Source organism: Podarcis filfolensis (genome assembly GCF_964270895.1).
Source record: "Podarcis filfolensis genome assembly, chromosome: 6".
Classification (NCBI taxonomy): domain Eukaryota; kingdom Metazoa; phylum Chordata; class Lepidosauria; order Squamata; family Lacertidae; genus Podarcis; species Podarcis filfolensis.
Window position 1 is genome coordinate 92,486,240 of NC_139609.1, and position 22,543 is coordinate 92,508,782.

Below are 22,543 nucleotides of genomic sequence, written 5' to 3' on the forward strand. Positions count from 1 at the left end.
CAATGAAAGACTATTTCTGTATGGGCAAGCACTTACCGGTCAGGGATAAATAAGACTTTATTGTGGTGGTATGTTTTTCAGATGTGTGCTCATATATTTTAAATGTATTGTTTCATGCTTCTTATTTTTATGTAGTAATCTTATTTTTTTATAAGGTTGCTACCCACTCGGGGTCCATGTGGATGAAGTGAATTATCAATGTAATGAATAAATATAAATTCCAGGTTTTGTTGTTTGCTTTATTCCACCCTTTTTACAATGGGTTGTATTTCTGTGAACCTTCACCGGACAGGCTAAGCTTTAGCTTATGACCATTTCACACATTATGTAAAGGAAAATGGGCAACTCTCACTGCTACCTTGGGGCAGGGAGAAGGGAAAATACAGACCAATAGCTCTGGCTCTGTGATGTATATATGCATGTCGTGAAGAGTTTCATCTTTGGATTTTTGCAGATTGGCTTCAAACACACGGTAGAAGAGCAGGCCTTTTTCCTGGTCACTTGATAACTCTCCTTAAAAACCAGGTTAATAGAAGCCAGTTCCTCTACATCACTCATCTTAGCATGCAGGCGACAGCTCCTTGCTTTTCACCAGATTTTCACCATGTCTAACTCAAGCCCCCCTCCCCTTGTACATCCCCAATGCTTGTCAAGGTCTTCCTTTGCTCTCTGATAGCCCCAGTGACTTCAGTTTCCACCAAGGCAACAATTTCACAGGATGAAAGAGTTGGTTCTGCAGCACAGGATGCAACTGTAGCATCCCTGACCTGTGACCATCCAGCCTCTGCTTGAAGACCTCCACTGATGGAGAACCCATCAACTGCCCATGCACTCTGCTGTCAAACATTAGAAAAATTCTAATCAAGTTTAACTGAATTCTGCTTCTCTGAAATTTCCAACCCTTGAAAGCAACACAGAACAAGTTTGCCCCATCTTCTTGGGTGAGACTGCTTTTCAGATCTTTGAAGTTTGCTGTCACAGGAATCTGCTTTATGCTGCTGCATCTAATTTAGGATTGTCCACACTGACTGCCAGTGGCATCTCCAGCCCTACTTGAAGATAGCAGGGATGGAGCCCGGGACCTTCTGCATGCAAAGAAGATAATCTACCCTTGAGCTACAGGCCATCTTGTCTCCCAGTATTCCTTCCTTTAAAAAAAACCCCTCTTGACTCAGCAGAGCTCTTATTATGCTCTGTCACAGAGCTATGGGCCTTTCCTGGTTAGCTCTGCAACCTTTGCTACTTTGCAAAATGGAGAAGAAATTGGTCTTTTAACACAACAAAGAGTCTTGTGACACCTGAAAAACTAGCAAGTTTATTGTGGCCTGCTTTGTTGTAGGCGGAGTCTACTACCTTCATTATATGCAAGGTCACAATGAACCCCAACAGGCCTTGGCAGCTTGAACTAAATATTCATCTTGAAAAAGCTGGAATGTTTTTTGCTCCCAGGGTTTTGGTGGGTGGCAAAAACGGGACATTGTGGAAAAGGGTTCCTTGGCCCAGAGGCCTGAAAGGCATATTTGGGAAAATGCCTGCTTTCGCACCGCAGTGACCTAGTTCCACCCCCTTCCCCCAGTTGTGTCCTGCCGGGCAGACATGAGTCAACTCAACATATTTCAGTGGGAGAGCCCACATTTTGCATGCAGAAGACCCCGGATTCAATCTGCCTGCATCTCCCATTAAAAGGACAACACAGAAGTAGCTTCCTCTGCCCAAGATCTGGAGAGCTGCTGCCAGTCAGAGATGGTGGCCAGATGGACAAGTGTGTCGTGATCTAAGGCATCTCTCTGTTTGTGTGTCAGGCCATTCCCCTGCAAACCCATTTCCGTGCAGCAGTCGCTGTGCCCTGGCTAAAAGCAGGGCCACAATTAAAACATCAACCATGAGCTCACTGAATGATGCACAAAATGCATTTCTGCTTCTGAAATGCCGGCCACATGCTTAGCACCCTCTTCACGTGTCCAGTGTAACTTGCCCACATCCTGGTCCCATGATGTTCTGTGGACTTTGCTGCAGATCATTGGTTGCTGCTGATGGAGCCATGGAAAGGTGAGGCAACATTATGAGAATGTGTCTTTTGATGAACTGAGTGGAGGACCATGAGTCATGGGGATGGGGAGAGTGTGTGTGAATTCAGCTTAGTTTGTTTTGGGTTGTTAGTTTGTTAATGTTGTTAACATAGGATTATGAGTGCTGTAATGCTTTGTGCATTTTATAACATGACTTTTCTTGTGGTTGTGCTTTTCAATCTATTTTCCAAGTTGTCTTGTTAATAGCATTTTATAGAAGGTGATTGTTTTACTGATGATTTGTTAATGGTTTTGTATAATTTATGCGGCAGTTGTGATGTTATTTATTGTATGTAAGCCACTTTTTGACTCATGTGTAGCATAGAAATATATGAAATGAAATGAAATGAGTGTTGTGACATCAGGACATTGACCATTTCTCTACCATGCATCATGAAAGGAGATGGGAGAGCAAAACAAACAGCTTCTCTTTGCAGCGTCAATCCTGTGGTTGACCTCAAACTCAAGCTGTTGCTCACAGCAATATAGCCTATAAGAATATTGGCCAACCTTACTTGGTTGTTGAAAAGCAGGGTTGGGGAGCCAGTGGCCCTCAAGAGTTTGTTAACTACAATTCTCAGCATCCCTGGTCAATTGCCATGCTGGCTGGGGCTGAAAGGAGTTGGAGTCCAGCAGCATCGGGGGGCAACAGATCCTGGATAGCTCCGTTGGTTAGAGCCTGGATAATGCCAAGGCTGCAGGTTCAATCCCAGTATGGGACAGCTGTATATTCCTGCATTGCAGAGACTTGGACTACATGGGCTCAAGGGTCCCTTCCAACTCTACTCAGTTCTATGATTCCCACCCCCGTTGTAAGGAGTTCTGACATAATTTATGGAAAACACACCGGAAACTTGAAAAGGGATATCTAAGTGCTGAGCACAGTTAGCACCACTGTGTCATGGTATGTCAGTACTTGGCAATGGTTTAAATACTTGGTTTAAATACTGAAGAATCCCTTTGGAGAGCATTCCATTGGAAGTTTAGAAGGAGACATAATCCATTACTGGGTTCTCCTTGGCGATTAAGAGGAGGAGGAAAAATAACAACAACAATAAAAACCTGAGCCACTTCCCAAGGGGATAAAATACAGTTCTTCTGCATGGCAGGATCTCACATGAGTGCTGCGTTGGCTTAGCTGCATTTCTGATTACTCTACATAATGCCTTGGTCCAGTTCCCCGGAAGGTCTGTCGAACAGCTAAAAGGTTACGAAAAAACCTTCACAGGAGATTAGCTGATGCTTAAACAACAAGAGAAATCATAAAGTGAGCTCAGATGCACAGCGACTTTGGGAGCGTTCACGTGCCCATGCATTTTGGGAAAGTGAATTGTTGTGAGAAAAGGGGAAAAGCTTTAGAAGAGTCTCAGAAGCTATGCAGTCTTAGGAGCAGAAAAGTAAGCAATGTGTTCCTTTCAGTCTGATCCATGACCCAATTAAGCTAACGCTCTTGCATCTGAGCTGATCTCATCCCTCTTTTATCACATCTCATACTATTATTCATAAATGATAATGCCAAGGGCTGCGTCACTGCTTTATTTTCCTCGTTCTCGGTTTTCTGAATTCTTGAGGCCAGTTCCCACATGCAAGGTCATTTGCACAATGGCTGCAGGTTCAGAAACAATGCTTTGCCTGTGTGAATGGGTCTCCATCAACCAAACACTGTGGGCAGAACTTTTGTGTCAACGAGACTTCCATGGAAGAACTTTCCACTGAATTCTACCCTAAGTGAACAAGATGAGAGCTAATAAATAGCAACAGAAAACCCACATTACCAACTGCAATACATAGCAAAATACCATGTAGGTTTTGTGAAGTAGGGAAAAAGAGTCCCTCCCCCTTGTCCTTACACAAGTCAAGAGAGATGATATTACTTTTTGTCCATTTTTGACATCTCCCATTCCAACTGCCTATTCATTTATTCATTTTGCTATTTAACCGAACTTAAGGACAGTGCACTCAAATAACTGCTCCACTGACTTTTGCTATACGCCTGTTTTCAGTGGCCAACTTGGACACATTTCCCTAAATCAGCGTGGTTCCATGCACTTGGCCTCAACTGAGTTGGGGAAGCAGCTCTTCTAAGTTCTTCCAGATTCACATCTGTTCATATTATAGCAAAGGGTCCCTCATTAGGGATGAAATGAGCTTACACTCAAGCTCTGTGACTTAAACTGCATTGGGAGATCAGGCTGCTTTATCATCTCCTGCAAAAGCAAGTAAATAAATGTATTTACAGCTAGTTAAAGTAAATAAATAAATGTATTCGTAATTAGCTAAAATTAGATGAGCAGCGAAAGGAGGAAAAATTGAGAGTCCTAGCCCTTCTGCCAGCTCCCTCTCCTTTCCCACTCCACATCCTCCTATCCATTGCAGAGGCCATGACTTCAAGCAGATCAAGGGGAGGAACAAGACCTGCGGTCTCAAAACTGGCCTGGCTCCCCATTCTCTTGAACCAGAATAGCATTCATGCTTGGAGGAGGAGATGAGGAAGGCTTTTCCTTCTCAACCCAGAAAGTAAGTTCAAGGTGGAAGAAGAGAAAAAGGTATGAGGTCCACACTCCTTCCTTCCTTCCTTCCTTCCTTCCTGGGAGGGAAGGGTAGTGTTGGAAACATATTGCCCCACACCTATAAACTTGCTGCTCCTCTCAGGAGCTGGGATCCCACTTATCAGAGGCTGTGGAAAGGTATTGACCCCCCAAGTGCAGCACGCAACTTTTCTCCTGGGAAATAATTGCTGCCACTTACCTATATGACAGGGTTAAAGGCATGCACAGGTTCCATGGGAGTGGGTGAGCTAGGATCCAAACCTGCCACCTGTCCCTACTGGTCCCACTGCCTTTGCCTCCTTCCAGCTGCGTCTACTGACTGGGAGCCACCGGGAACTAAGTCTGTCCCCACTTGCATTGCGCACCACAGGTTCGGTTTCTTGGTCACAGCTCAGCATGACGGAACATTAGGGAAGTGGGGCAGAATGTCAGGAGCTTAGATAGGAAGGTAAATAGATGGCTCTGACTCAAAGGAATCATCCAATGAATGCCCTCAAGTAACCACATGACGCCAGGATGACGTGGCAGGGGGACTATTTTAATATCTGTTAACAATCAAGCAATGGCTCTGTGTGCGTGATCACGCTATGATTTTCCTGCACAGAAAAGTTGCATTTTGTTCCATTGGGAGGGGACGGGGGGGGGGGGAAGCATGTGATTCTGCCACAGAGTTGAATATTCACAGGCATGCAAGGGAAGCAGAAGGAAACAAACCCTTATTGGTTTCTTCCAAGACGTTGCATCCTGGCTCCTTATGTGATATGCTATTTATACTGGTCTAAATATAGATCTAGAGTTGATTAGTGAACCTTCAGCAAAAAACAAACAAAGCACACACACACACACACACAACCTTCCCAGGGTTCTCCTGGGGTGAGCAAACTGGCCTGCTTTTCGCAACTTTGATTCTTATTTTTGCTGGCCAGAGGCTAGCCTTCAGATGTTTAGCTGTTCCTCTCCTGCAGACATATGAGATATACACACTCCTAATACACGATCAACAACCTAGCAAAGCCAACGGGAATAAAGCATGCTTAACAAAAGGTTAGCAGAAGGGAGAAAGTACTTTGCCAGCTGCATTTGTAGCTGTGGTATACACCAGTCTTTTCTTTCTTTCTTTCACAGGTTAGGCGAAGAGCAAAGCAGTCTTGTTTTCCCTGCTGAGTGTCCTGCAACACCGCCCCCCCCCGTTAATAATCTGCCTTCTGAGCAATATGTATGACCTTACAAAAGATACGTGCATACAAGCAAGCACCCGGCAATCTTTGTCTCCAGTTTCAGTGACCCCATCACAGCCATGACAACTCTTAAACTTTAATTCCTACAATGACCCCCTTCCTTCTCTCTCTCTCTTTCTCTCTCTCTCACTCACACACATTCTCCTTCTTCTTTTGTCTGCCATTAATTAAAGTAGACATATGGAGGAAGCTGATAATAAGAACAGATGAGCCAATGAGAGAGAGAGAGAGAGAGGCTGGCTGTAATTATTGGAGAGACAGAGAACTTTGCCCAAAGTGGATCTCCAAGAAACCACAAGCAAATGGGACCCAGCCAGAGAGCAAGAACACAAAATTATAATACTTGTGTTGACAGCTGGTTGAGTCATACAGGAACCTTTTCCTCCTCCCCTGGCAAAGGTAGGAAATAGCTGTCATGAAAAACCGTGGGTCATTCCCCAGCTAGTCCAGCCTCCAGCTCAAAACAGGGAATTGTGATGAATGTGAAAATAAACAACCCTTCTCCAGTTCAACAATAGACCTCCCAATGGGAAACGAACAAATGGCTCAGAAACAGACAAAGGCCTCCCTTGCTAGTTTTGGTGTAATATCGTCATCTTCTGCTTTGTCAATCTGGTCCTTAAAAACTTCCATTAAATCCTACCTCCTAACAATTGATTCAGAGGTTGAGATTGCAATCCTGCACTCACCCGGGACCAAGCCCCATCAAAAACAATGGGACTTATTTCTGAGAAGGCATGCATAGGATTGCACTGTCAGACGTGCATGGGAAAGTCATGGAAAAGGCTCTAAATGAAGCCCCAACTCCAAAATACTTCCTGCCCAATCTTATCATTTCACGGGGCGGGGGGGGCGGGGGGAGCTGCCTGCAGTGAAATAACCAAACAATCCAAGCAATAAAAGCAATGAAGTATAAAGAGTAAAATGTCCTTTTTGTTTCTGGACATTATATATGTGGAAGGGAAGCTGAATTACACAGAAAACCAGAGCCATAAACTAGTAAAACCAGCCAGCACTCCCCTAGTTGTTATTCTTAACGCTGCAAAGTAACTTGACTTCCTAAATGTCTGACACTTTTAAAACAGTCTCTTACTTTTTAACCTTACCCTGTTTTAGTTTTACCCTAGAACATCAGGGCAGAACTGTAAAGTCTCCCACTCTTATCACCGATACAGGGAAGGGGGAAAAAGAATTGTGGGAAATAATGGACCTTTAAAATCTTTTCCAACAACAACAACAAAAAATTATCTTCCTCCCGATTCGCACGAGATTGCCAGAAATGAGAACACAAGACCGTAGAACTGCTGTCTGCAACTTCAACCCGAAAAAACAGGGAATTTCAGCACCATGGACGGCAGCAACTTTTCCGGGAGTGTGTCAAGTAAGGGAACCGAAACAGACATTCGGGGCGGTTGCCTCTCCCTCCGCCCGCAATTTTCTCTCTCTCTTCCGCTTTGGGATCCCTCCCCAGGTGAGAGAGTATCAAAGTCCACAGACTAGTCTCTCTACTTTTTTTTTTTAAAGAAGAAAATGCTGAGAAACTTTAAAAGCAGCGAGCAAAAAGGAAAGAAAGAAGATCTCGCCTTTCCACCCCCCATTGCCCTGTCTTCGTCTCTTCTCGCTCTTCCAGTCATCTTTCCACAATTGCAACGAGATCCAAAGCGCGCCCGCGAGAAAAACTCGGCCATCAAAGATCCAGGAATAGGGGGGAAAAATAACAATAAGCAAATAGGCCGTCAAATACAAAAAGACACCCCACCACCACGGGGACGGTTCCTCCAAAGCGATCCCTACAGATCGGGACAACCTCTAGAACTATCCGGATATATATATAATTTTATCCTCTCTCTCTTCTCAAACACTCTCTTTCCCACCCTCCAGAAACCACCCGAAGAATACGACGATCATTGCTTATTAATATTTTTTCCTTCTTAAAAACCAACACATACACAGTTGATAAATATGTGCCTTTTGTCCGCGCAAACAAACAAACAAACAAACAACAGAGCATAACATTGACTTACCTTTGCTCACAGCCTATTGTCTGTCTCTTTTCAAAATGACATCACGGAAAGCAATCATGAAATTTACATGGGGTGGTGGGTGGGTGGAGATGGGAGGGGAGCGGGAGAGTTGGAAGGTGGAGAGGTTGGAAAGGGGGGGAGAGGTGGAGAGGAGAGAGAGCACTTGCTGAAAGCGGCCCCCCCTCCCCACTCCCTTACGCCGGGAACATGCGTGGAAGAAGGTTCGTAGCTTTCAATTAAAACCGCTGATAAGTCTTTAGTGTGTGAACTCTTTAAGCTCGCTAAAGGCAGTGTCTCACTTAATGATCGCTCTCATTAATGGGAATGGCGGGGGGGGGCGGTGGAAAGGAGGAGGAGGACGTGGATGGGGGGGGCCGCTCTTCTCCTTCCCTTTGTAAATACACTACCCATCAACCCTTTGGGCTTGCAATATATCTGTTTACTCTCCGAGGTGAAATAAATCTACAGTACAGGAAGGAGGGGAGAAAAAAAAGAGAAAGACATGGAGGTGCTGACTTTTTTCCCTTTGGAGGGGGGTGAGCGTGGGAGGGAGCCCCAGAATATATTTCCCCCTCTTTCCACCACTCCTCGGGCTCTAACAGAAGGTGAAAGATCTCCCCTCGGCCCCCCCTCAAAATCCAATCTGATCCATAATTAATATGCAGCATGGGTTGAAAGTCCTTTTATGCAAAGGAGACAAAAGGAGCTGGGAAGGTTACAACTGTCAGCTTAATCCCCCCCTCCACATTTCCAGCCTATGGTACAGTCCCATAATTTCTAATAGCAACAAGCAGGGAATGACAGATGCCCCGGCTTAGCCCAGCTGCAGCGAAAGTACTTTACAATGTTTATTGGTGGTTAGAAAAGATGACCCATCGCCATAAAGAACAGGGTGGGGAATTCACGACCAGAGGCAAGTTGGGAGACCAGCAGTGGTTGAGCTAATATATTGAAAAGTCCAGGAGTTTGGCTGGATATGTCGGCACACAACACAACACAGCATACACTTCCCATGCAGATTATAGTAATCTTGGAGTTGCTGCATCAGTTTAAAAAAATCTGCAAAGTTTATCCAGATGAGTAAAAGGGAAGTTTGTTCTTGTCTTTACCTCCTTCCACCATCAGATCCACCTTTCTCAAAACAAGTACTCCTTTCCTCTACTAGAGGGCTTTAAGAATTTGGTTGCCTTCAAGGGAGCAGACTGGATCCATGAGGCACAGGAAAGTTCTCCCTCACAAGCCCGATCGAAATGGACAGCAGAAGCAAAAGAGCATTGTTCAATAGGGCTTTGGAAAAATAATGTCTCAGATGGATTGGGTCCCATTTCGAGTTGTATGTCTGTGTGTCTGTGTTTTAGGTTTCCTGTCTCAGGAACCCAAATTTCCTTGGCTGGACCAGGTTGTAGGCAATGTTTGGTTCTAAGAAATGTGGCACAGATGTGTGTGTGTGTGTTTGTGTTGTGTAAATATGACTCTGATGTCATATTTGATGGATTATGGTTGAGCCGGCCACTATCCTTTATCTCAGTATTGAGTGGAAGAAAAGTCAATGCCATATTTTTATCAGAACAATGCCTTCAAAGTTCTGGTGAGTCTTGTTAAAAACACAGCATCAAAAGAGTCCTGGCAAGCTTGTTGTGAAAGGCTTCTGAACCACTTAGGAATGTGTTTAGTGATTTATATAACAAATGACCCAGAGAATGGATATGTCACTGGGCTTAAACCTTTGGAGAGTTGTGTTTAAATACCTTCTCTGCCATTGTCTTATTTGTTTGGCCTCGGTCAAATCTCTCTTGGTCTCACAACTGTGATAAACTAGTTCAAAGAGCTGTTGTGAGGGAAAGGCAAGTTAAGACTCTAATTCTGGTTAAGGTGATATCAGTGTGCTTGAGAATGAGAGCTGGTGTAATGTGCAGTATTGGCTCACATTTAAAGTCTTAGCCACAAATTCACTAGTTAAGTCTTGGCCAAAACATTATAATGGCCAGGGAGATTGCGGTTCAGCTCAGCCTCAGCTCCCTGAGTAAACTCTGATCATATGGGTGACTACAGTTTGGTGAAAATGGACTTGTGGGGCAAATTAAGATCCCTTTGTTTTTCCTTGCCTTAGTGTCAACATTTTGACTTAAAGGGGAATCAAATATGTTTTGTTTCATGCATGAGTTAAATTCTAGGAATTGGTTGACATCTGCATATTACAAGTTTTATTATTACTACAAATTATTACCCACCCTTCACCCTAAGGTCTCTGGATGGGTTACAACAATTAAAACACATTTTTTTTAAAACAACAACAACCCCCAATTAAAGTCAAGTTGTTACACAATGCTTGTTATTTGATTCTTTCCTCAGCATGGAATGCCCATCATCTAAACATGTGAACTATTTCCCTTGAAAAGTATTGTGCTTTGATTTTGATCAGATGATATGAAAGTCCTATCATTTGACAGGCTCTGGCTCACACATGCAAGCCAACACTTGAAGGTACAGTTAGCAAGTCATCAGCATGCATGTGTGAATTAGCACCAAGAGCCTGTAGGGGATATCTGGACAGCAAATTCCTACAGCTAGTCAACCTGTAGGACCTGGTTCTTACACATTGTCTGTATGAATCCTGACCATAGTCAGACTCAGTGACCAATTCTTGAAAAACACCATATAATAATAATAATAATAATAATAATAATAATAATAATATCTTTATTGTCATTGCCCCCTCTCAGGGACAACGAAATATACAACATACATACATTTTCATGGGAAGAGCACAAACACAGAACCCCAGAATTCTGTCTGATAAATGTGCAAGCTCCTCCCACTGGTTGTTAACCCTGAAATGACTCCCTGCTGAGCAGGGTGGAGTCATGTATTGCTGTTTCATCCAATGCCTAAGCCAATACTAGGGACGCAGGTGGCACTGTGCGTTAAACCACAGAGCCTAGGACTTGCTGATCAGAAGGTTGGCGGTTTGAATCGCCGTGACGGAGTGAGCTCCCATTGCTCGGTCCCAGCTCCTACCAACCCAGCAGTTCAAAAGCACGTCAAAGTGCAAGTAGATAAATAGGTACTGCTCCGGCAGGAAGGTAAACGGCGTTTCCGTGCGCTGTTCTGGTTCGCCAGAAGCGGCTTAGTCATGCTGGCCACATGACCCAGAAGCTGTACGCCGGCTCCCTCGGCCAGTAAAGCGAGATGAGCGCCACAACCCCAGAGTTGGTCACGACTGGACCTAGTGGTCAGGGGTCCCTTTACCTTTACCTTTATGTGTGTATGTATGTGTTGATGGGATATCAGAAGTCTTCAAGACACCATCCCATCAACCTTATGGATAGAAAATAGAATCTAGCACACACACACATGGCTTAGACCATGAGTCTACAACTATCTACTTCAACTAGCAGGTCTTCAGGGTTTGAGGGAAACCTTCCAGCAGCCTCTGTTGCTTCTAGGTCAGGGGTCAGCAAACTTTTTCAGCAGGGAACCGGTTCACTGTCCCTCAGACCTTGTGGGGGGCTGGACTATATTTTGAGGGAGAAAATGAACGAATTCCTATGCCCCACAAATAGCCCAGAGATGCATTCTAAATAAAAGGACGCATTCTACTCATGTAAAAACACCAGGCAGGCCCCACAAATGGCCCAGAGATGCATTTTAAATAAAAGGCCACATTCTACTCATGTAAAATCACACTGATTCCCAGACCGTCCGTGGGTCGGATTTAGAAGGTGATTGGGCTGGATCTGGCCCCTGGGCCTTAGTTTGCCTACCCATGTTCTAGGTGGAGAAGCAGTGAATAGAACTATCTATATATGAAGTCCATGCTCTATTACTTACCTACAGCCCCTCCCCAAACAGTAAGGCAATCTATTTTCCCCAGGCAGAGCTTGCCCAGTACAGTGGTACCTTGGTTTATGAACTTAATCCCTTCCGGAAGTCTGTCCTTAAACCAAAGCGTTCTTAAACCAAGGTGTGCTTTCCCATAACAGTGGGGGACTCAATTTACAAATGGAACACACTCAACAGGATGTGGAACGTGTTCTGCTTCCAAGGCAAAGTTCACAAACCAAAACACCTACTTCCAGGTTTGCAGCGCTCTTAATCCAAGTCGTTCTTAAACTAAGCTGTTCTTAAACCAAGGTACCTCTGTATACTACTTCTCCTAAAGACCCATATTTAATAAGGTTTCTCATGTAAGAACTCCAGTCTCTGAAATTAAGAACTTCTATTGCCCCCAAACTTTTGCCTCTATTAGTAACCACAACTATTAGGGGATCCCTTGATCGATTCTTCTTTTTCAGAAGTTCAATCTATTTTTTAGGCAAGTGACTTTTAGATTCTGCTCAAATAAGTTAACATTGTTTCAAGTTCTCTTTGGGCCTGTCTCTGAATGCACGTATTCAAATGTACCAGAAAACCCAGGAAAGACTTGCAACGGCCCATTTCAGACATTGAAATCCCCCCTTTTTTCTTGCAAGCTCAGCCATTAACATAAAAGGATGTGTTCAGCTGAGAGTACTCCTAAAAAAACACACAAAAAACCCCTCTATCGCCTTTGACCATGCTGTGAAGACAGGGATATTTTACATCCTAAACCTCTGGCATTCAGAAATTCTATTAAAGCCTTATCATCAGGCACCAGGCACGGTGCTTTAACTGCATTTCATTGTTCTGTATTCAAGATAGAATCAAAGGGAGGGGAAAGGCAGGATCAACTTTATCCCGTGAACAATGCTAGATGGTCCCCTTGACTGCTATTTAATTCAGATCTGTAATGCTCCAACTTGGAAAACAAAAGCAAAATATTGTGGGAAGTAGGAAGGGTAGGAGTGTGATTGTGTGTGCATGTAGAGGCCCACACACTCCTATGCTAATTTAAATATATTTCAGAACAAACACATAGACCCACAAGGAAGAGAGAGACACAGAGAGGCATGCTCATGTCATTGTTTTCCGAAGTACTCCAAAGTGTACAGTTTTGTTTTTTCCTTGTGCATGATCATGGGACTATTACATATGGAGGAACAGCCATTGATCAAACCATACGCATTATATTAAGCAGCTTGGGGATACTCTGATAATACAGCTAATTTCAAGATTTACTGCTTTTCGGAGCCAAGCGGCAAAAAATATTTAACTTTTCCAATATGATATTAAGATTTCCTGACGTCATGTCATTTGTGGATGTGCCTATCGAGAGGATCATGCTCATATCCAACTGTCACACATCTTTCATGGACTAATTCCCCCCAGTCATAGTTAAGAACACATTTAAATCTCTTCCACCTAAGTCACTCAGACTACAAAGAACATTTGGCTGGATCTGCGCCTAGATCATCATCAGAATACATTGCTATGGCAATAATGTTTGATGTTTCCTCCGGTTTATCAAAACAAAAAACATCTGGCTAAGCATGAGTGATTGCATCAGTAATAATACTTCACATTCATTCTGCAGCTCTTGATTATTCAACGGTTTTGATTTTCAGGTCAAAACTCATGATTTCAGGGCAAACTTCAGTCATGAATATTCACCTTTTGCAATGTAGTTTGCCACTATAGTTCCCCTGGTTACTGACATTGTTTCCACTTGGCTGCTGCTCCTTCAGTGCCATTTGCTCTCTGATTGTTGCTCTATTATCCTCCTCAGATTAGTCATGTGGGCGATTCTACCCAATCAGGAAGCCCATAATGAATGGGGTGACATTATGGTGTGATGTAGCCAATTCAGTTTGGACATGTGATGGCATCACTGAGGTTGACTAAGATGGACAACAACTCAAAATGAATAAATATTACCTATTGTCGCCCCAAAGTGCCCTTCTGGAAGATGTTTTTCAGGCTGCCCAAAAGGTCTATTGATTATTATGCCTACTCCTATCTTTTATTGGGCATTTTTTGTAGTAAAAATAACAATTCTTAACATTTTTTAGCACCTGCATATGATCAATCTCATAGTGATTCACATTTCACAGGTAGTCTAAGGCTATACTTTAAATGTATTGTGATGCCTGAAGAGGACTAGGGTCATCTGATGAAACTCATTGACAGTCGGTTCAGGATAGACAAGAGAAACTACTTCCTCACTCAACACATTGTTAATTTGCAGAACTCATCACCACATGATGAGGTGGCTACTGTTTAGATGGCTTTCGAAGGGATTTAGACAAATTCATGAAGGGGAAGAGATCTCTCAATGGCTTTTAGCCTGGCTAGCTCTGCTGAACCTCCTTGTTCAGGCACAGTGTTTTTTCACTCATTATCAATGTCTGTCAATATCAGTGTCTGCGGAGCAAGAACAGGAGAGAGGTATTGCCTCCATACCCTTTTGCCTTGGGCTTCCAGGAGTCATCTATCTGGATGTTGTGAGAAAGAGGATGCTCAACTATGTGGACCTTTGTCCTACCAAGCATTGCTCTATATCAGGCATCCCCAAACTCAGCCTTCCAGATGTTTTGGGACTACAGTTCCCACCATCCCTGGTCACTGGTCCTGTTAGATGATGGGAGTTGTAGTCCCCAAACATCTGGAGGGCCGAGTTTGGGGATGCCAGCTCTATATGCTGTTAATGCTCTTTTAAATAAGATTATTACAAAAAGGAAGTCTAATACTTCGTTTGCTTTTTTAACATAATGACAAACTGCCAACCTTAAACCATAGGCTCAGTGCCAGAGAGTACCAAAGGTTCATTTATTTTTTTACCAAAAAGGAAAAGAAAAAAGTAAATGGCAGGGCAATGGACTAATATGAGGTCTAAATCAATACTTTCCTTTTCTTGAAAGGAAGATTATGGATTGACGTGATCTATCTCAAATTGGGCAAAACAATCCAAGGCCCCAGAATGCCATGTTGGAGGGTGAAGTGGAGGTGTACCTCCTCCCAGTTCTGCTTGGTTTTGCCAGGCTCTGGTGGCAGGACATCTCCAAGGAATTCTGCACCTGCCAAAAGCATGGCCAGAAACTACAGCTAGTGGTATCCCAGCTGGTGATAGCCACCAGAATTCCAGGAAAAGGGCATTATAGGTTCAGGGAAGGGGTGGAGTTTGGTTGGTGCAGGATTCATTGATGTGATCACTTGTTTCCTTTCCTTTTCCTTTCCTTTCATATTTTTATTCATCATTCTGCCTTTTCTTGCACTTCCTAAACAATATGGCTGATTAAACAATCTATGGCCTTTTGATGTTTTTGTGGGAGGGGGTTATTGGTTTTCGTTTGCTGCAGTTATGATTTTATGTATTTTGTCTTTCCTGTTTGTATTTTTTATTCTGTAAACTGCCCTATGAACTTCAGATGAAGGGTGGTATATAAATTTAATAAATAAATTATGGACCATCCCTGCTTCCATCACACAGCAGGAATGGATTCAGCCTGGGCCTCTTTGCTATGCCGGCTTGGGACCAGGCATAACAAAGAATTGTTTTTCCTGCCCTCACTTTCCACTTTGGCTGGCATGAGTAGTGGAAATCTGGCTGAAGTGGTGGCTACTAAATTCCATTAAGTCCTGCCACTGTTGGCCAAAAGTTTTGGATTGTGGCCTAAGCCATTTAAAATCTCATTGGGAGATCACAAAGCATCTGCCTGGTTTTCTTCATGTAATCCGTGGGACTTTAACATGCGGGAGTTTAACTCTGGCTGGATCATGCCCAACATGTACCAGCACAGACTCATAGAAATCCACCATAAAAGCAGGCATCAAGGTGGTGGAAGAAAGAAGAGTGAATAGTAAGAAACAGGATGCCTGTAGGATGCTGCCTTTGGCTCTACACTCAGATTATGGCGATAATTTCAGACTGTTCATGTGTTGGCTCTCTCTGTGCCAATTCACAGACTGTGGCCCAGCAGAAAGACTGGGTGATTTTTCTCCCAAGCTATTGGGGCCCAGTCTGTGCATCATAATGGCCATAGATTTGAGGGCACCAGACAGACTTGCTGTAGGCTTGCTTATTCATTCAAGAGCATCAAATGTCAAAGCTGTTTCTGGGGACAGTATTACTTTTGACTGCAGGTGGGCAGTTCTCTCTATCTCACCCTGCACTTCACAAAATGCCACCTTGAACACATGGATGAGAATTCTGCCTAGCCTTCTTCCTCACATTTGTTTTCCTGTGTTCATTCAGAGACGCTTTTTGTGTCTCATGAGCAATCATTCAAAGATGCCATTTGATTCTGATGAATCTATAAGTGTGACCACATAGCAGTTGCCCCATGAGTAGCTACAGTGAATGCAGTAGTTTGATATATGGGTAATTCCTGCAGCATGGTATGTTTCTAGGCTATCACTGCTTCCAAAAATGTCTCCATGCATAGAAGAACTGTTGTGTTGTCTGTTACATGGGATGTCCTTGCGGGGAGGGGTGCTAAATTCAGGAACTGTCCAAAAGCACTGTCCTAATCTTCACTCATCATTGTAAATTCTAAAACCAGGGATAATGGCCACATTCAGGATCTGAGTGAATGACCAGTTCAGCACTCAGAGATGGACAGCTCCTTTCTGAATTACACAATTTCCTAAATGAAATCTCTCAAGAGTTTGGAACTGAAAACCAGATGCTGTTAGCAGGCAAAGCAAGTACAGTCCTTGATGAGGCTGCAGTAATCTACTTTTATTTCTCAATAGTTAATATTTCTGTTCCAGGAATTTCTGAAATTATATCTACTATTTCATTAGTAACACTGGCAGAAAACCTTTGGGGAAAAGCTCGCGGGTTTTCTTTAAAACTGAGTGGTAAGAAATGATCCCATGATCCATATCTTGAATATTATTTTTATTAGAAAATGAGCTGTAAAAAATGGTGTGTTTGTGTGATTATCTGCAAAGAATAAAAACAATGTGCATGCATTTAAAGAGAAGAATTCTAAAGTGCATTAAATTAAAAAAATTTGAAATAAATCAGAGTGGTTTTTATTTCCACCTAGATGTGAAAGGAGACTGCAGAAGTAGAAGAGTCATTACAAAAAAAATAAAAAAAATGAAATAAATGTTTTGGCCTTTGTGAAGATCGCTGTAATTAAAAGAACAATGACTTTCTGCAGAGCCAGACATACAACTGTGAAGCTGCCATGGTGCTTCTTAGAAACTCTTTTGTCATTTAGGCCTCAAACTTAATGCATTTGAAATTGGGTACCAACTTCTCTGCTTACCAGCTGGAAGAATGGAGGAGCAGGCTGGTGGGGAGGGGGTCAAAATGGGGGAAAGAGAGGCAAGATTGTCCCTTATTTCTTTGTGGACAAGAAAACCGCCCTGTGCAGATGGGGAGACTTTCCTTAATGCCTCAGACGGCAATTAAGAACGCTTTGCCAAGAAGAAATAGCCCCGCATTAATATTGTATATGGAACAGCTGAAGGGCTGGAGTACATTCTGCCCAGCAAAGGCCCCTAGCAGATGGAACAACAAGACAGAAGGGAGGGGAGGGGAAGGAGAGGGGGGGAGAACCCATTTAATAACCCCCTTCTCTGAGATGTATACAATCACTCCCTTGGAGTAAAAAGTTCTTTGTCTACAAGAAATTTACAGTTGGAAGCTGATCTTTTTAATCTGATGATTTCCCTCCTCCCAAAAGCTGCCAACTTTTTTTGTTTTTTAAATTTCCTTTTCAAATGATCTGCCTGGAAACCCCAAAGCTTCTCCTGTGCTGTTGATTGCCCAGGCAATCCTTCCCCATTCAAAAACCCACCGATCCTTATACACATTGTTTTAACTAGCGCTGAACAGGTTTCTTCCTGTTGAACTTTCAACAAGTTTACAATGGAAGGGTTTCACATTCTGGCACTACAAGAAAGGAAGGAGGAGGAAATAAGGAAACAGAAAGAAATTACCGAGAAACACATCAGTTTCCCGCTTTGATTTTACATAAATAACATTTGCAGAACGGAACGTAAAGCCAAAATTAAGAGTAAAAATTCAGTCACTGGAGGCTGCAATGAAAACTGCATTTAGCTTCCTAGTTCCTTCCCTCTTTTTCAAAATTCTTTACAAGGTAAGAATCTTCATTTAGTACATGCAGTTCATTATTTGCTTCCTTCTCCACCAGTCACAAAACGTGATGGGTACAGTTTTTAGTTGGCAGGCTGCAGTTCAGATCATGTCAAAACTTAAGCACCATTTCACCTCCCCACCCCGCCGAGAAAACAAACCCAGGTTCTGATTTTTAATTCGGGCTTGATCTCCTTGGCTAATTGACATCTTGTTGATCTACACACAGATTAATCCCCACGCCCAGCTAAAAGACACAAAGCGAGTCCCAGAAGTTGCTGTGTGGGGATCAACTTGCGCAGGGCAAGGCAACAGATCCGTCAGTGAACGGCAGCAACGCTACAGGAAAAAGCAAACAATAAACAGAAGAAGCCCAGAAAAAGTTAAAGATACATCTTTGTTTGTTTAACACGCACCTAGGAATGTTCCACACAGCTTCATTCTTGCTTTCTTTTTTTTCCTGAGCACTATTTCCCTTGGAACAACAAGCATGAAAGCCAAGCACAACTGTTCAAGTCACACGCGCGGATACTTTCATTTCAAAAAAAGTTACAGTCCAGAGCAAAAAACTTATGCATCCCGGAGGGCCTCCGAGGAAGGGAGGCCAGCCAATGGGAGCCTCCCAAGCTGCTAATTGCAAATCAAGGCAGCCAACAAAGCAGCCAATCGGGGGCCGGGCCGTTCCTGGGTGCACGCAGCTATTGAGACGGGAAACAATAGAACTGAGCTGAATGAAACTGAATGGGGAAGCAGACGCGGCTGCATGTTGACAGCAGCAGTGGCTCTCCGCAAACTCCTCTGCAAAGCGAAGGGCTGTCGCTCAGTGGCAGAGCATCTGGTCTGCATGCAGAAGGGCCCAAGTGGAGTCTTTGGTTCCTGTAGGTAGGGCTGGGGATGCCCCCGCCCCCGCCTGAATCCCCGGACAGCTGCTGCCAATCAGTGCAGACAGGCTAGATGGATCAGTGGTACAAGGCTTGGTACAGGGTTATACAGTGGTACCTCGGGTTACATACACTTCAGGTTACATACGCTTCAGGTTACACACTCCACTAAACCAGAAATAGTGCTTCAGGTTAAGAACTTTGCTTCAGGATAAGAACAGAAAGCGGGTTCCGGTGGCGTGGCGGCAGCAGGAGGCCCCATTAGCTAAAGTGGTGCTTCAGGTTAAGAACAGTTTCAGGTTAAGTACGGACCTCCGGAACGAATTAAGTACTTAACCCGAGGTACCACTGTATGCTCCAGAAAGCACTTAAGCTGGTATTTGTGTGGTCATGGCGGCAATATCAGCCGATGCTGATGCTGCAAGCTATATTGCAAGCTACCTAAGTAGTTATATTCATATTTAAATCGAATACAACCATGCATACAGCAATGGTTGCAATTAAAATTGCTGGCGATCTTCACCTGAAATCAGAAGAGTTTTGTAGACTAGGCAGAAGCTTCCATTCAGATTTGGAGGGAAGAGAGAAATAAATCCGAAATAGTCCCGCCACAACTGTCCCCCCCCCCCCAGTTTGTGTTGCCACAGAACTCCAGTTTGGGACTTAATTTTTGTATGCCTCTCAAGACCCAGCTGATCTTGTCAGCAAAATGAAAAAACAAACAACCGCTGGTTTTGTATTCAACATAGCACTAAAGCGCTGATTCTGTTAGCACAAAGATTTCTCCTTTTACAGTGGAAGATTCTCCCCTTTTCTGCCCCCATCCATCCCCTATATCTGTTTAGGGTTGGCAGGGAGGTTGGTTCAGTGCTTCTCCACCCCCATCATCCAGCCCAGACACTGGGGTCCTGCTCTGAGGGCCTAGAGGCAGTTCCCTCAGTACGAGAAGTGAAGTTACAGGGAACCAACAACAAACAAACCTAAGGTCACGTAACGCATACTCAAAGCAGCTACTACTATGCCATAAGATCCACTGTCCTGTCACACATGAGCTTTAACTACTGTTGAAGCCCAGGACGGTGAAAGAAGGCCAATATTCCGGAAATCCTTGTCTTAGACCATGTGCAAGGATTCTGTGGAACTGTAACAAGCTTTCATGTGGATTGTTTGGGCCTTATGAACAGACAGGTGGAATTGACACTATTACACGGATGGACCTGATGCATGAACTGACTAGAGAGTGATCTGATCCACTGGGTCTTCTGCTTTGTTCGTTTGCTGAACTTTATGAGTTACCTCCATTGAAATTTATGATTTGATACATGAATTTAATATCTTATTTATCTAAGAACACAGCCAGCTACGTCTCGTGTCTTTATTAAGTTATAGGGAACCAGGCAGAGGGCCTTCTCGGTGGTGGTGCCCTCCCTGTTGAATGCTCTTGCATCCGATGTCAAGGACAGAAAGAAATACACAACTGTTAGAAGACATCTGAAGGCAGCCCTGAATCAGGAAGTTGTTAATGTTTGGTGTTTTGCTGTGTTTTTATTATGTTGGAAGTCGCCCAGATAGACTGGGGAAACCCAGTCAGATGGGCAGGGAATCACCACCACCACCACCACCACCTAGTACTCCTCCTGGTGCCCTGCCCTGCCCTCCCCACCACCTCACCCTTCCTCTTTCCAGAAAGGAGAAGCAACACACCTGAAGAAGCGCAGGTAAGCACCACTCCATCTATGACTGCAAGGTGAGATAGAAAGTTTGAGCTGGGTCTGCTTAAAAACACACCACCAACACCACCGGAGGTTAAAACAGATTTAAGGCACTGCAAGATAGAAGCCTTTGCTGCTGCCCTAAAACTATCAAGGAGTCCTGCTAGCACATCTCTCTACCAGGTGCACCTCTAAAGGGAGGTTCATTGTCTCTTGGAACCTGGTTTTAGGGGTGTAGGGACTTCAAGCAGCAACAAGAAACTTAAATCTGTGCTTGCAAAGTGCAGACTTCAGAGCTGGTCCTGCCATTAGGCAGAGTGAGGCAGCTTCCTCAGGTGGCAGAAGACTGGAAGCGCCACCAAGGTTCAAGAGGGCAGAGCTGTAGCTGCTACAGAGTCTGTTGGGTACCCACCAAGACAGTCTGCTTCCCCCAAGCACAAGGAAGGACACTGTCCCATTACCAGTGTTTGTTTTTTGTCAAGGAATGCAACACAAAACAGAACAATTGTAAAGAAAACAAATATCAGGTAGTTCCACTTGGGTGTTACATGCAGATGTTGAGATGGCAATGGGAGGTTATAGCATAAAATGGTCCTTGAGATGTCCACATTTCATGAAGGCCAAAGAACCGTGAAGACCTTTCACAGCAGTGCAAGTAATAACGCCCCACCATACAGCATGCAGATGTTCTGGGTTTACTAGTCATTCGGAGACTCTCAAATGATGCATATATTTTTTTTCTGTGTTGGTCAGGCTCCAAATGTTTTTGTACCGTAATGATAACTGCAAACCTTGAAGTATCTTCCATTTTGGGATGATGGATAACCCGAATGCAGCCAGTGCCTATTTCCACTGCCCATGTTGAAGGGAGACTCTGTACCATCTTGTCCTCGTCTCAGATAGCAAAATGTCTTAGGCTGGCCCTTGCAAACTCCCGCTACTAGTACAACAATAAATCAAGTCCCAGGAGTGAAAAATATATAATATTTTCTGTGACTTTCCTCCTGACTGCTGAGTACTCAGGGCGGGGGGAGTGAAGGGTCTTATAATAAATCATTCTCTTAGGAGTGAATTATTATAAGAGTTGTACCTTAACTCATAGGCTGCAATCAATGTTTGTGAATAATAGCCAAACACGTTTAGCACTCAAATCTTTTATTATTTTTGTATGCTGCAGGGGTGGGGCAGCCACTTTTGGGGGGGACGTATGGGTTCAGAAGGGACACGGGTGGCACTGTGGGTTAAACCACAGAGCCTAGGGCTTGCCATTCAGAAGGTCAGTGGTTTGAATCCCCGCAATGGGGTGAGCTCCCGTTGCTCGGTCCCTGTTCCTGCCAACCTAGCAGCTCGAAAGCACGTCAAAGTGCAAGTAGTTAAATAGGTACCGCTCTGGCGGGAAGGTAAACGTCATTTCCGTGCGCTGCTCTGGTTCTCCAGAAGCAGCTTAGTCATGCTGGCCACATGACCCGGAAGCTGTACGCCGGCTCCCTTGGCCAATAAAGCAAGATGAGTGCCGCAACCCCAGAGTTGGCCACGACTGGACCTAATGGTTAGGGGTCCCTTTACCTTTACCTGGGTTCAGAACTAGCCAGCCCTCTGCAGGGGCTGCTAACCCGGCAATCACCTGATGGTATATGATGAGTCCAATCCCTGCTGGAAGCAGTGTAGTTTACAGAGCAGAGGTTTTGCATACAGGAAGTCCATGGGCCAATCCCTAGCTTCTCCCCACTTTTTTTTTTTACTTTAGGTAGGCAGGCAAGCAAGACAGCTGCTTGAGACCTTGAAGAACTCTTGCCACCCCAAACAGCCAGTACAAGCCATGGGCAACCCAATGGACAGGCTCAGAACATTGCAACTCTACACTATCCCCGAAGTATCTCGAGAGTTCCCTAGTGTAATGGCTTTAGGGGGTGCTTGTGCGTAAGTTACCGCCGCTCTGGGCTAAGTTGCCTGGTTAAACCGTTTCTCGCTGGACAGCCATCCACTCCGTGGCTGTTCAGTCGCTGGCAGAATCCGTCAGTGGGCATTTCTTGAACCTCTTCCAGCAAAGAAGTTCTTTGACGCCAAGTCGCCGCCTACTTTCTCTGTGCGGAAGTCTTCTGC

The 22,543-nt window shown here is 44.1% G+C and overlaps 1 protein-coding gene across 6 annotated transcripts in view; it reads right to left on the minus strand.

Annotated features, from left to right (window-relative positions):
- MYT1 (myelin transcription factor 1) overlaps positions 1 to 18,342 on the minus strand; it is a 169,765-nt gene extending 151,423 nt beyond the window's left edge. For 4 of the 6 annotated variants that reach the window (XM_083618428.1, XM_083618425.1, XM_083618426.1 and 1 more), the window contains exon 1: positions 18,264 to 18,342. In XM_083618428.1, coding sequence (XP_083474554.1) covers positions 18,264 to 18,339 — 76 coding nt within the window. In that variant the 5' untranslated portion in view covers positions 18,340 to 18,342. Of the gene's footprint in view, positions 1 to 7,880; positions 8,321 to 18,263 lie in introns of those variants that run through there. The other 2 variants (XM_083618429.1, XM_083618427.1) reach the window with 1 other exon arrangement.
- Positions 18,343 to 22,543: the final 4,201 nt, after the last annotated feature.